Source organism: Pecten maximus, chromosome 4 (genome assembly GCF_902652985.1).
Source record: "Pecten maximus chromosome 4, xPecMax1.1, whole genome shotgun sequence".
NCBI classification, from domain to species: domain Eukaryota; kingdom Metazoa; phylum Mollusca; class Bivalvia; order Pectinida; family Pectinidae; genus Pecten; species Pecten maximus.
Genome location: NC_047018.1, coordinates 48,582,650 through 48,595,803, shown reverse-complemented (window position 1 = coordinate 48,595,803; position 13,154 = coordinate 48,582,650). Strand labels below are relative to the sequence as shown.

The window sequence follows — 13,154 nt, the reverse complement described above, 5'->3', positions numbered from 1 at the left end:
TAGAGTAATTAGTGGACACATACTTGTCACCACTAGCCAGTAACAAGATGTATCGGGACGGCATGTGGTCAGTCGGGAACACAGCTTTGGCATACTGTACAGCCATTAGACGAGCCTGGGGCTGCTCCTACAAGTACAAGAACAAGCAAATTCTTTATCAGTCTTCTCCTAACAAATTGGTGGAACAGTACTGTTATAAAAGTAGAATATTAGATCATATTTGTTTGTTGCTCGGTTTGTCGCCCCATGAACAGCCAAGGTAATTATGAGGCGTGGTCTCCTTGTAGTAGTTGGTGACCACCTCATGGAACAACATACGGGAGGCCTGTTGCATGCAATCTAACGCAACAAGGGTAAATTATGTGTCTTGCCCAAGGACACAAACATGACAGCACATATTTGCTTGTTTCTCATGATCAGCTTCCCGAGAAACACAAATGGCAACGGGTAGCTAGGTAAAGTCGAACCACGCACCTGGGGCCTTTGCTAGGCCGGTGCTCTAACAGACTGAGCTATCGCGGTCCCTATAAGATAACAAGAATTTACTGTCATGAGGACTGTTAGATAAGTTAGAAAGTCATAAACGATAATAACTAACTTTCAAAGGCATCATTATGTGTCCATTTTGTATGATTACACCTACATACCAAGTACACTCAAAACGGGACCCCTTTCAATATGTGTCTTGCTTCTATTAATTATAAAGGCTATTGTCTTAGAAAAGACAATATACAAGTATACTTTATATCACTTGTTCTTTTCAACAAATACAATAGTACGCTTAGAGTATGATAGGGGGCCATAATTCTAACATACACAATAGTACGCTATTATAAGGGGCCATAATAGATCAGTTATGTGAGCACAAAACTTACTGCTCCCACAGATGAAGATCCAAGGTTCGTGGTTTGCGTTTCTGAGGAAGCTGAGATATTAATAGACCAAAAAATAGCTAAATGGAATTAACTACATGGTTCTAAGGTCAATTATGAGGGCATTTTTTTTTTTTTTTATTTTTCAAACCAATCATTATCCATTTTCACATAAGCTGCATCAAAATGTGGAAATAAATGATTTATCATTGTTCTTTGTCTTACATTCATGAACATGTGCTGTAATGGTTATAGATACTACAGGAGAAAAATTTGTTGGTTACGCTTTATTCAGAACATTCTTCTCGCGAAGTATAATAAGAGTAAAGAGGATGATTTCTTTTTATTTAACCAGAAAAATTATATGAGATGGGATGCTTTCTTGGATTTCAAAGCAGCAGAGGAGGGAAGGCCTGAGAACCAGGTACCTTTTTTTGGCCAAAATCCATGCTCTCTCATAATAAGCTGAGTTTTAGTTTCCTGCTCTGTTACCTTGTAGATATTCTCATAATACATGTAAGTTTTGTTTGTCAGTAATGTTACCCTGTCAGGGCTTTTTTAGGGCTTTTTTTAGGGCTTTTTAGGGGCTTTAAATGGACCCCATTCCCAATATAAATTATTTTATATTTAAGCCAAATTCCCGACAAATTGGAATTTACTCCTGAAAAAAATCTTTCCCTTTTCACCAATTTTCTTCCAAAATGAGACCAAAAGGCCCTTTCCCAAACCAGTGAGAAAAAGCCCTGCCTGTAGATATTCCCATAACAAACTAAGTTTGTATCTTGTAATCTCAATATCTTGATAATAAATTATGTCTGTCTCCTGTAATTTTACCTTGTCAATATTCTGCATAATGAGTGCCTCCATAAGTGTTGAGTTTGTGCCAGTGATGTTCTGGAAGGCTTCGGACATCAGAGACAATGCCTCTTGTACAGAGATCCGTGTTTCTGTATCTTCCTAAAATCAAAGTTACAGAACAGGATTAACTAGAAATGTGTTGATGCAACAAGAATGCCCCCATTTCCCACCTTATTTTTAACCCCTACAAATGACCTCAAAAACGTTCTGAAAACTTGTCAAAGAGTAAATGGACAGATGGACAGAATCAGAATAAAACTGTATGCTTCAGGTTGAATCGTATGGGAGGCAAAACATTTACCATTATGATAATTATTTAATAGGTGCATGACCCTAATTTATCAAGTTTAGCTTGAAAAAAATGTCCACAGTTGATTTGTAAAGAAAGAGAGCATTCAGTTAGGTCTTCTAATGATCCGTATCTAAATTCAAAGGGCCACAACTCTGTTAAATGGATTATTCTGAACTGGGACTAATATTTGATCAGAAACATGTTACTCTTGTAGAGTCTTAAAGTTTCTCCTCCATCAGAGAGAAAAGAAATTGACTACCTCTTACATATTGTTAGATAACGTCTCAATAAATTTTACTAATTCTGCTGTAATTATGCTAATTAATCCACAAATCTGACTTTTAACATTCACACATCTTAAATCAGTGGATAGCATTTTAATATTAAATTGTTGTTTCTTGAGTCAATACATACTGTATAGGTTTCACTACTACTGGTAATTTGTAAGATCATAAGCATATCACAATAATTATACTAATTATCATATTCAGAGATATCTATACTCATTCACAGAAAAAACAACTTTTATTTGTGTCCGACCAATCACATACATTTCTTACATTCAGTATATTGAACTTATCACTTCTTCGCTTTGTGAAAGATATTTTATTTTTCTGCAAAATCAAAATCTAAGGAAAAGTTCAAATGCAGCAGAAGATCATACCTGACACATGGCATCAAAAAACTTCTGGACGATGCTGATGTCTTTGCTGACAATTTGTGGGACCCGTCTAACAATCTTTCCAGCTGCCACGTAAGCCAAACCTCGTAACTTGGCATCCTTTTTCATAAAATAAAAAATATATATATTAATTTAATTTGTACAAAAAAATTGATGTCTAAAATGCTCATGGATGGGCTTATTACCTACAAGGCTTTAGGAAATGTGTTAGCCGATGATAAGAAGCAGAGATTTAATTCCTTTAGAAGTCATTAGTGTACAGTACAATGTACAAGACAGTACTGCTGTTACTACAGACTGAATAATACTTTAACAACTGCCTGAAAGCTTATCCTAGGCTTACAGTTTATCTTTCTTTTCTTTTTCTTAAGTTATTGGAGTCTAGGTCAGTGTGAGGCTAGTATACACTAGAGTGAAACTAATGCGAGGTTACAAAGAGGTCAGTGAGGAAATAATGAAGTTAGATTGAGGTTAGTGTAAGTTAGAGTGAAGCTAATGTGAGGTTACAAAGAGGTTAGTGGGGTAATAATGAAGTTACAGCGAGGTTAGTGTAAGCTAGAGTGAAGTTAATGTGAGGTTACAAAGAGGTTAGTGGGAAAATAGCTAAGTTAGAGCGAGGTTAATGTAAGTTAGAGTGAAGCTAATATGAGGTTAGAAGAGGTTATAGTGAGAAAATAATTAAGTAAGAGTGAGGTTAGTGTAAGTTAGAGTGAAGCTAATTTATGGTTAGTGAGGTAATAATGAGGTTAGAGTGAGGTTAGTCTAAGTGAAAGCAAGCCTAAGTGTGAAGCTAATGCAAGGTTACAATGAGGTAAGTGGGGTTATACTGAAGTTAGAGTGAGGTTGGTATAAGGTAAAGATGAAAAAAGAAAGAGAATGAAAAAGTTATTATTTCCATTATGTAAGATTGACCTTTATTAAGAGTTCAGTTAGAAAATTTAATGAGATTAGTTTCAGGTTAGTGAGAAGTTAATAAAATTAATACCAACGTACTGAGAAAGAACAGTTAGATTAGTGTGGGTAGAGTTAGTTAAAAGGTTAAAAAGATTTTCTAACTGTGTTACAATAAATTGTCTGTTTACATCGAATCTAGTCTAGATATATTCAGCACCTTTCAATTATACATGTATAAACTTACCTCTTTAGCTTCTCCAACCAGTTTCACCATACCAGACAGTAACACTGGCCCAATCGGGGTGAACTTGTTATCTGTACAACTGTGAAATAAAGACATGGTAATTGTCTGTTCTGAATGTTGACTTAAGCTTCAAAGTCCCTACTATTTACCCCCTCCCCTTCCTCTAAATATAGATCGCCACATGAAGGTTGATCAGATTGGGGAAACAAAGTGATTTCTTTCTATATACTTGCAACAGAACGCAGGGTTAATTTAATTCAAATAACTGCCTCCGCTAGGTATCGAACCCGGAACCTCTAGCTTACTAGTCTTAGGCTCAACCAATCAAGCTAAAGAGAAGATCTCTCTAGCCAAAGGGTATATTGCCGCTATTATTCACCAGGGTTACATACTGATGATGGTGGGTTAAAATAGCAATAAGGAGACAACCACACTTTTTTCTGCACTACTGTAAATATTTGAAGCGTAATTTAAAAACTGAAACAAAATTTGACCAAATAAGTTATCAAATGTATGTAAAAACAACTCACTGGAGACAGAGATGGTGTACAAACTGGGTGGCCATCAACTTCAGTTTAGCATTAGTTGTCTGTCCATACAAGCAGTCAAAAATCACCTGAAATTAATCGAAAAGATTTACTCAGAGATTATTAATATGAAAAAGAAAAGTTTACACTTTTAACAAACTGGAAAACTTTGCTGCCAATTTGCATTTCCAGCTAAGATTGATATGTTCTGTATAAAGAAAGGAAATGATTTTCACAAAGAACCACTTAAATATGAACCATCATATCTTACATAGATCTAATCTACAGAAAAAGATACCTGTCTATTATTAGCTATTAAATATTTTTTAATTTGATATTTGGTATTTTCCCCGATACATTGTATAGGTAGTTCATGAAAAAATTCACAAATGAACAATTTTTTTTTATTTAAGCATTGATGTCATTCTTTTTTAGTTTCATCGGGGTATGAAAAAAATTTGTTTGCAAACTTAAATTTTTTTCATACCCCTATGAAACTAAAAAATAATTGACATCATTGCTTATAATTAATTTTTGGAAATTAATTTTCTGATTTAAAACATGTTTTATGTACAATTTTACTGGTTTTATATGGGGTTCTTTTTTCTCAAATCAATACGCAACGTCAATTGTCGTATTGTGACGTCACATTTTTCTCGCCATTCTCAGAATTGTTTTCATAGTGGTATGAAAGCAAAATATCAACCAATCAGAAAGCTGCATTTTGCATACAAACAATGGAAAAATAATTATTAAATGTTGATAATCAAATTTAAAGTTTAAAACTCCGATATTATAATAATACTTAATCAACCACTACTTTCATAGTCTTAAACTAGACCTTATGTCTTAACACAGCTGCTTTCATTGTTGTTTAACAGATTACAACTTCACAAACCTGTACACAGGATGGAAATGTGACGCAAGCTTCTCTTGATTTCAGGAAATACGGGAATATCTTCAGACGTATACGAGTGCAAACTGGTTTTCTTTTTAATTCAGCTTTTGTTTCTGTCTGTGGTGGGAAAAAGGTTGCTTACAAGTACTGACATCTAACGACCCAAGTTTATAACTTTTGTAACCATAGCCAACTAAGAAGATGACAAAGTCAGAAACAGTAAAATTTCTGTAACATTTATGTGTAGATTGTCTGATATTAAAATAGAATACTATAATTTTCATCAAAAATGTTCTTAATAAAGGATAATATGATTTACAGAACTTATTTCAAGATTATGTTTAAATCTAGTCTAAATTATTACAAAATTATACTTTTTCAAAAGTTAACTACAATGTATGTCCAACTCAAAGGAGCCTCAAAGACTCAGAAAAACATAATCTAAACTTGGTCCTACCTTGCCCTTAATGTCAACTGTGCCTTGAAACACACTGAACAGCTTCTTTATAATGGCCTGGTTGTTCCAGTCTATACTCCTGAATTTGCATAAAAAAATTCAATAATCAGCTTAAATCATTTTGTTACATCAAATAAATATTCAGTGTTGAATTCAAAAATAGCCAAAATACATATTATAAGTAGACCATGTTTTGCATGAAAATCATATAATTACCACTAAATATGTAACTTTAACATATATTTTTTCTTATATAATATGTTATAATTGTTCACAAGTTATCTGAATTCAAAATCCATGTATAATAGAAGTTTATACAAACAAATAAATATAAAAACTGAAGATAAATATGAATCCATTGAGTAATAATGCATTGGGTTTTTTCTTATCCTTATAAAATTGGCAAAACAGATATTGTTTACAACAATGAATTTTCAATAATTTCTGTATATTATATACGTACCCTAATATCCTTTTCAATTCCATGTCAGCAGCTGTAGCCACACTGAAACAATAGCCAAAATAATCTTTCTAAATAATTATGTATCTCAAACAGGTCAAACGAATATACAATACAAAAAACCCTGTAGTTATAAAATAAATGAAATCCAATATTTTTTTTGAAAATTTATGTACTAGAATTTATGTACATGTAAACTGTTTTCCAACAAGTTGTAATAATCATTGTTGTTGGCCCGAATTGAAGTTTGCAAGGGGTCTTACTTTGGGAGGAAACCGGAGTACCCTGGGAAACCCAGGTGGTCAGGCAGGTGACCACTATACCTTTTCAAGTTTGATTGGGGAATCGAACCCCTGCCGCTCAGGTGAAAGGCAAGTGTGTCTCTAATGTGCTACCCGACCACCCATATCTGCTGTACAGGGAATGATCCATGATTGTAAATCACTAATGTATTGTAAACATCCATTTACACAATGACTTAGTCCTGTCTCCCCTGCTTGTTGTTGCCCTTACCAAGCCCGTGTCCTTACTATAAGCCATACCTATGTCTGGTATCTGCAGCAGCTACAACATAGTGACAAACAACATCCTCATCAGCCAGAATACCTCCCGCCAGGAACTTGAGCACGCCAATCTTTGCCTTTTCAAGTGCTTCAGGTATGAGGGCATTGTCTCCTGACACTCTCTTGAAGGACTGCTCGCTGAGACCAGGCGGAGTGACTGGTGCAGGGGGTGGAGGGGTTGAATCAGGCTGAGCAGAGGAAGGCCTGTTCTGAATGCCTGCTACATGGGCACTGCAAAGGGAGATTATCCAGGGTGATTTATAAGCTTCTGAACAGAGAAACTCTGTATTATTTTTCAGAATCATTACTTATCAATATATATAAATATGATTAAATTAAAAGAAAAGAATTTGGCATGAAAAGAATGATTTATACTTTTAGCAGCTAAAATTATACTGCAGATTTAGTTTTGTATTATATGACTTCCTATCAACAGCTTTGGTCATTTAGGGATGGTAGAGTGAAGCTAAAATAATACTACAACTCAAATAATTCACATGTTTGCAAAGTCTGTCTCATAATTTTACCTGAAAATTTTCCCTTTTTTAAAAGGAGAATTCGATCCTTTATTATATTTGTCATTTTTTTAAATCAATAAAATCCAATATGAACTGTCGTTTGCTCTGAATAAAATTAATTCTCTGTAAATAACAATTTAATCAATGTAATTTAAAACCTTTTTTTTCAAATAAGTTTTATGTAATTTAAAACTTTGAGTCCTTCTTCGGAATTTTGCTTCCACTAAAATGTTGTTTACTGTTTATATTTAGTCCAAGCAATGACCCATATAACTTACACTGATGATAAAATATTGTACCTAACAAAACAATTTCGAATCCAAAAAATACATTTGTACTTCATATGAATGATGCTTTACTGGAAACGGCAACCATTGGCATTAAATCAAATTGTTGAGTTAGATATACTAGTTAAACTGTGATATTTTCATTATCCAACGACCAAATAAGCTTCCCTTGTTAACAAAGACATGTGAAATTATTACATGTTATTAACACATGAAACAGCACGTTTGCTGTTGATGTAATATTCCCATATTAAGGTGTTTACTAGTGGTGTAACAATTCACCGATGCATCAATGTATTGAATTGCAGAGTTGTGCATCGATGCATTGTCTACCTGATTTGCATCACGATACTTGAAAATTTGTAGTTATATATCTCCCTTGACCAATGTTAGTTTACGTTTTGTAGTAAACAACATGGCAGACAAGGCCCTTCCAGCGGCTTATAAAACTGCCTGTTGGAGTTCTTTTTAAATCCAAATTATCTAAATTCAAGAAGGCATTGTGGGAAATGGACAAAACATATGTTTTTTTTATAACAAATGTAGACAAACACTCAAATATTCTGAAAAAACCACAAACAAAACATGACTTCTGTACATTGGAATACCAGATATCTGACAGGTCATCAGCTTCTCATACATTGTGATACGTATCGTATATTGACCCCTGAATCGCAATACGAATCGTAACGCTGTCCACCTTGCGATACACAGCTCTAGTGTTTACCTATATGGGAGGAGAAGAAGATCCATCATATAGTCCAGTAACACTCCCGATGTCTGATGCTGATCCGTCAGGCCGTACACAGATTGTCGCTGTTTAGCATCGCTCGGGAACTTGATGTACTGCATTGCTGGTATCAAAAGTTGTAATAGACTACAAAGTAAAGTACAGTATATATTATGTTCATATCATTCCATGTACATTCAGGCATTTCATTTTATTTTATAATCATCATTAAGAATACTTTCTGTCAAAAAGAGTGAGGAAATATATGCAATTCAGTACAAAGAGAATCAAAAACCATAAATCTCTAAATTACTCCATTCTTTCATAATTTTCATGAAAAACTCTCAAAAAGACTTGTTTCAATGAAATTACATGTATGTAATTCATTCAATAAATTCAAAATTACATGAATTATTATTATTAAATATATATATTATGTTTTATATGAATATTTGTAATAAATGCTATTTATTTCATAACTTGTGAAACTTGCTAAATATGTACTTCTGTATACATGTACTGCCTTTCTGTATTCTGCCTTTTCCTAATACAAAGTTATTTCTTCCTTGAGCAGGCATTGATTGCTTGGCCATAATTAGTTTGTGTGAGAAATCTACGTCGTTTTCTCACAAATTTATCACGTTACTCTCACAAACAACAGAGTAGCAACACAAAAAGCACATGCAACTGACATCATTTACAATAGTGTTTCCATAGTGACAAGGCTCATTTGCATATTCATTGTATGTGTACTATTATAATGGTTGGACTCTTTGGCCATTATGATGTAGCCTAGTAAATGACCTGTATTATAACCATAGTATACATTGACCGTACTTATCTCTCTGTGACTGTGGCTTGCCCTTTAGACAGTTGATGAGGACTGGAACAAGGGTGGCTTGCTTCTCCTTGTCCAAGCGAGGAAACCCCATCTTGATGTAGATGATGGAAAAGTTCTGAAAAAAAAATGTCCAGCATGACAAAACCAAATTGTCTTTTGAGTACAAGCATTTCATTCATTCATTCATATTTGGTGTGACAATTTATCATTGTGTTAATCTGTTTAAATTTTGGTGTGTTGAGTGAGTCAAATTAAATACCAAAATAACATTAAATGTATTTGAATGATTTTCAAAAATCCTTTTTAACCCCAAACAAATTATCTTTCTCCATTACGACCTCAGCTTGTAGCAAAAACTTGCAATGTTTATTTTGTACAAAATAAGTATGAGTTACTACTGCCTAACTATTTGAATTGTTGATAAGTCATACAACAATAGAAAACAATTTGTACCGTTATAATGGAGGATGCTGAAGGATCCTGGAACTGTGTGATTAGTGTATCCACTGGAAGCTGTACATTCGGACGACTTTTCAAGCGCTTGTTGATATGGACCAAAAGCTCCATCACCTTCAAGAAAATTTCCAAAAATGACCAATACATTAATTTTGCTGTGTTGAATGATTATCTCTTTCACAGTGTACATGTAGAGAACTTTGTAAATACAAAGTCAAGTTTTTAAAATTTATTATCTATAGAAATTAATATCAAAATTGAAATCAATAAAAATGCCTGAATTTTTTGGCATGCTTAGATGGTCACTGATATACTTTAATATCATTTTCAAATACCAGATAATTTTCAAACAATGTTAAGTAAATTGTAATTTTGATTTTCCCCACTAATTGGTCTGATTGCAAGTGTGTAGTCTTTTGATGGGAGATATTTTGAAATAATACTCAGGGTTCATCCTAGACCCAAAAATCATGGGCCATTTTGACAAGATTTAAGAAATAGTATAGGCCAAAACATAGAAAATTAAAGTAATTTGTGAGTTTCCATTGCCCATTTTGGAAAATATGGGGCAAATGGCCCATATGGCCCACTTCAGAGTTATCCCTGATACTAAGTATCTATCCCAGTGAAAACCTAGGTGGTCGAGGAGATTCACATTCTAAAATCTGTAGAAAATCAGAATAAATGGCTCATATTACAAGCTGGTAAAAGTAAACAAGGCCTTTGATATCCATTTACCTTCTTCCTCACAGACTCATCTGAGCTGTTCAGTTTCAGAATCACAGGGGATAGAAATTTTCCAAGTGCTGTCTGAAATTGCTCGTCTGTTTCTGCAGATCCAATACGGAGAAATACCCTCTCAATAAGGGCTGCAAACAAAAATGGAAAATAAAATAACTTCACCTAAGTACATTATGATATACGATTAATGCTGATAACATAATAATATCAAGCCACACTAAGCAGCCGGATCTGACCAGACCACATTCATGTCAACCAAAGAATCAGACATGCACATCCACTTGCACAATCATTACACAATGGAAAGTTCTGACTCGCAAGAACACTAAAGGAAAATAACTTGTTTTTGTCTATCATCATGATCATATACCTTTGAATTCACAAAACTAATAAAAATGCATTGCAGCAGTCACAATAGTGTAAACCTTCCCATCGGTGCACATATTTTAACCTTCTTACAAAAGATCCAGATTATATTGATATGTGCTCATATTTTCATTTAATACATCACATTCTACCATTGCCTCAATGTTAATCCGGACTGCTCATATATCTATATCTATTTTTATTTCAACACATATTTATAAGTTCTATTAGAAGTTTATTTAGACTTTCTCAATTGGACACAAATACAAATATATTTCACTCAAATGTTTTCATTCTTTACCTGAAATAATCACTTATCTGTTAATGTATGTTAATTGTACCATTAGGCCTTTTAAGGTTTGCGTTATTAACTTCTGCAGTGCTTCAGGCTGACAATACGCCCGCGGCAATCCTCGTTGAATTTTTTAAATACATGGTAATGCATGACTTTGTTTGTGTATGGGCCTGCCGGTGCAATGCAAATATATACTAAAACGAAAGTAGAATTATAAAAATAAAGTAGTTAGGCTCACAAGTCATGGGGAAGTAGTAAGACTCAAAAGTTTGGTCCCCATTCCGTAAGATCACACAACCAAAAGCACATGTTAGGAAAATGATAGTAGAATGACAAGTTTGTCATAAAAAAGAGATGTAGATCCTTAGAATTTAACTCTTTACGTACTCATTCAAATTTCGCGGTCGCTTTACCCAAAGTGAATGCTGGGTAGTCCTTTGGTATTGGAGAATATGGCTATCATATATCAAATGTTGATAAAACAATCTTTGGCTGATGCGTGATGCTTAATATCAAATGAAGTTTATTGTATGAAACAAGTAGCTATAGAAAGTCTTTTACTGAACATTTCCTCGGAAATATGGCGAAATCCCGTGAAAGAACAGCGGAAATACGTACACCTGTTGATCGGAGTATGTGTCACACGTGTGTAAGTAATCATGCAGCCAAAACATTGTTTTTTTTTTGCTATGTAAACATTTTAACATGTTTCTAATTCATTTTGATGATTAAGGTTACTCAATTACATATATTCTATTGTTTTTGATAGTTTTATTGTATTTCACTTGATAACAATCGTGCAGAAAATGAGAGTAAATTTGAGGCCGCCATATTTTTACCAATATAAACAACCCAACATAAACCGCTGAATTCTTTGCATAGGCAATCTTAACGAATGAATATGCTTCAATACAATATTAACAATGATTATTATTTCTTAATAATATATCTTCCATACCAATTCCTATGTATGACTATGCTAAACCAGCTAGTAATATAAATGTTTTTCACAATTTTTTCCAACAATTTGAATCAAAGGCATGTTTAATGCAACAAGTATAATCATCATGAAGAATACTGGAGCACTTTTTTTTTGACGTGTACGTGTAGTCGTCAATAGTATGGAAAGATTTAAGAATTATAATTTGGATAATGCAGTCAAATAATGTAGACATAAACTGGAATGGTTATTTCCACTAAAATAGATTTGTTTTCGCTGGTAGCGAATTGACTTGGTCGTCATGATTATGGCCAGCGGGTTTGTTGTTTATGGAAAAATTAAACAATCAATTATATATGACAAGTGTTGAATAAAACCAGTTTGTGAAAACCAAGGAAAATATATATCATACTTTTACATACTATTACAGTCTATCATAGTTAATGTTCGGATTATCTGTATCACAAATATTTCGTTTCAAAATTGTTATAATTTGCCAATATTGGCTCGACGGCTATGTTTTGGGATCCCTAACCGGGTACCTGTAGCTGTCGCCCGAAGCTTACATGTTTGATTTTAACAACATGCAGTCAGAAATTAAAGTAGACAGTTGAGTTATGAGAAAACCCTGTGAATGCCACTTTAGTTAATTCAGTATGTTGTCAAAAATAAATTATGGTACATGTACACTAGAGTCACTAGTAGAATATAAGCGGTCATAAAAATGTTGGCCCATGGTTTAGTAAAATGGCCCCTACTTTCTGGTCTAGATGGGCCCAATGACACATGTAAATGCAAAATCACATTAAGCTCTGCTTGTGTATAACTAGAAACAGAGAAATGAAGTGCATCGATCAAGAGCAGATGACACCAAATATTTTTTCTATAATGAAAAATAACGAATTTTCTACCAGTGTTACCTTCTCCACAATAAACATACACAAACTTACCACTCTCATCTTGGCCTGACATGCTGCTGAGGATACGATAAACTTTCAAATTATTGTTTCTTTTCTTTTCAGGTTCAAACTAAATTTTCATCGTCACCGCTTACCGGAAGTACATGTGTTTGTTTACGATAACCCAAATTTACGACAATTTGTTTGGGATAAATAAGATTAATTATTCATGAAATATCATAACAAAATAAATACTTTGGTGAAGGTTTGTATATATTTAATATTTAACTGATAAAAACAATTAATCCATCTTGATGAATTATCACGACATCTT

The 13,154-nt window shown here is 33.6% G+C and overlaps 1 protein-coding gene across 1 annotated transcript in view; it reads right to left on the bottom strand.

The window, feature by feature from the left end:
• Window positions 1-12,981, bottom strand: part of LOC117326310 (proteasome adapter and scaffold protein ECM29-like) — a 45,412-nt gene extending 32,431 nt beyond the window's left edge. Inside the window, exons 1-14 of the mRNA XM_033882999.1 lie at window positions 12,872-12,981; window positions 10,318-10,448; window positions 9,577-9,693; window positions 9,120-9,238; window positions 8,280-8,429; window positions 6,727-6,978; window positions 6,188-6,229; window positions 5,725-5,803; window positions 5,268-5,384; window positions 4,373-4,458; window positions 3,843-3,921; window positions 2,687-2,803; window positions 1,707-1,829; window positions 24-127 (exon numbers count right to left, since the gene is read on the bottom strand). Of these exons, the coding sequence (XP_033738890.1) occupies window positions 24-127; window positions 1,707-1,829; window positions 2,687-2,803; window positions 3,843-3,921; window positions 4,373-4,458; window positions 5,268-5,384; window positions 5,725-5,803; window positions 6,188-6,229; window positions 6,727-6,978; window positions 8,280-8,429; window positions 9,120-9,238; window positions 9,577-9,693; window positions 10,318-10,448; window positions 12,872-12,893 (1,538 nt within the window). The 5' untranslated portion in view covers window positions 12,894-12,981. The remainder of the gene's footprint in view (window positions 1-23; window positions 128-1,706; window positions 1,830-2,686; window positions 2,804-3,842; window positions 3,922-4,372; window positions 4,459-5,267; window positions 5,385-5,724; window positions 5,804-6,187; window positions 6,230-6,726; window positions 6,979-8,279; window positions 8,430-9,119; window positions 9,239-9,576; window positions 9,694-10,317; window positions 10,449-12,871) is intronic.
• Between the last annotated feature and the right edge of the window lie 173 nt (window positions 12,982-13,154).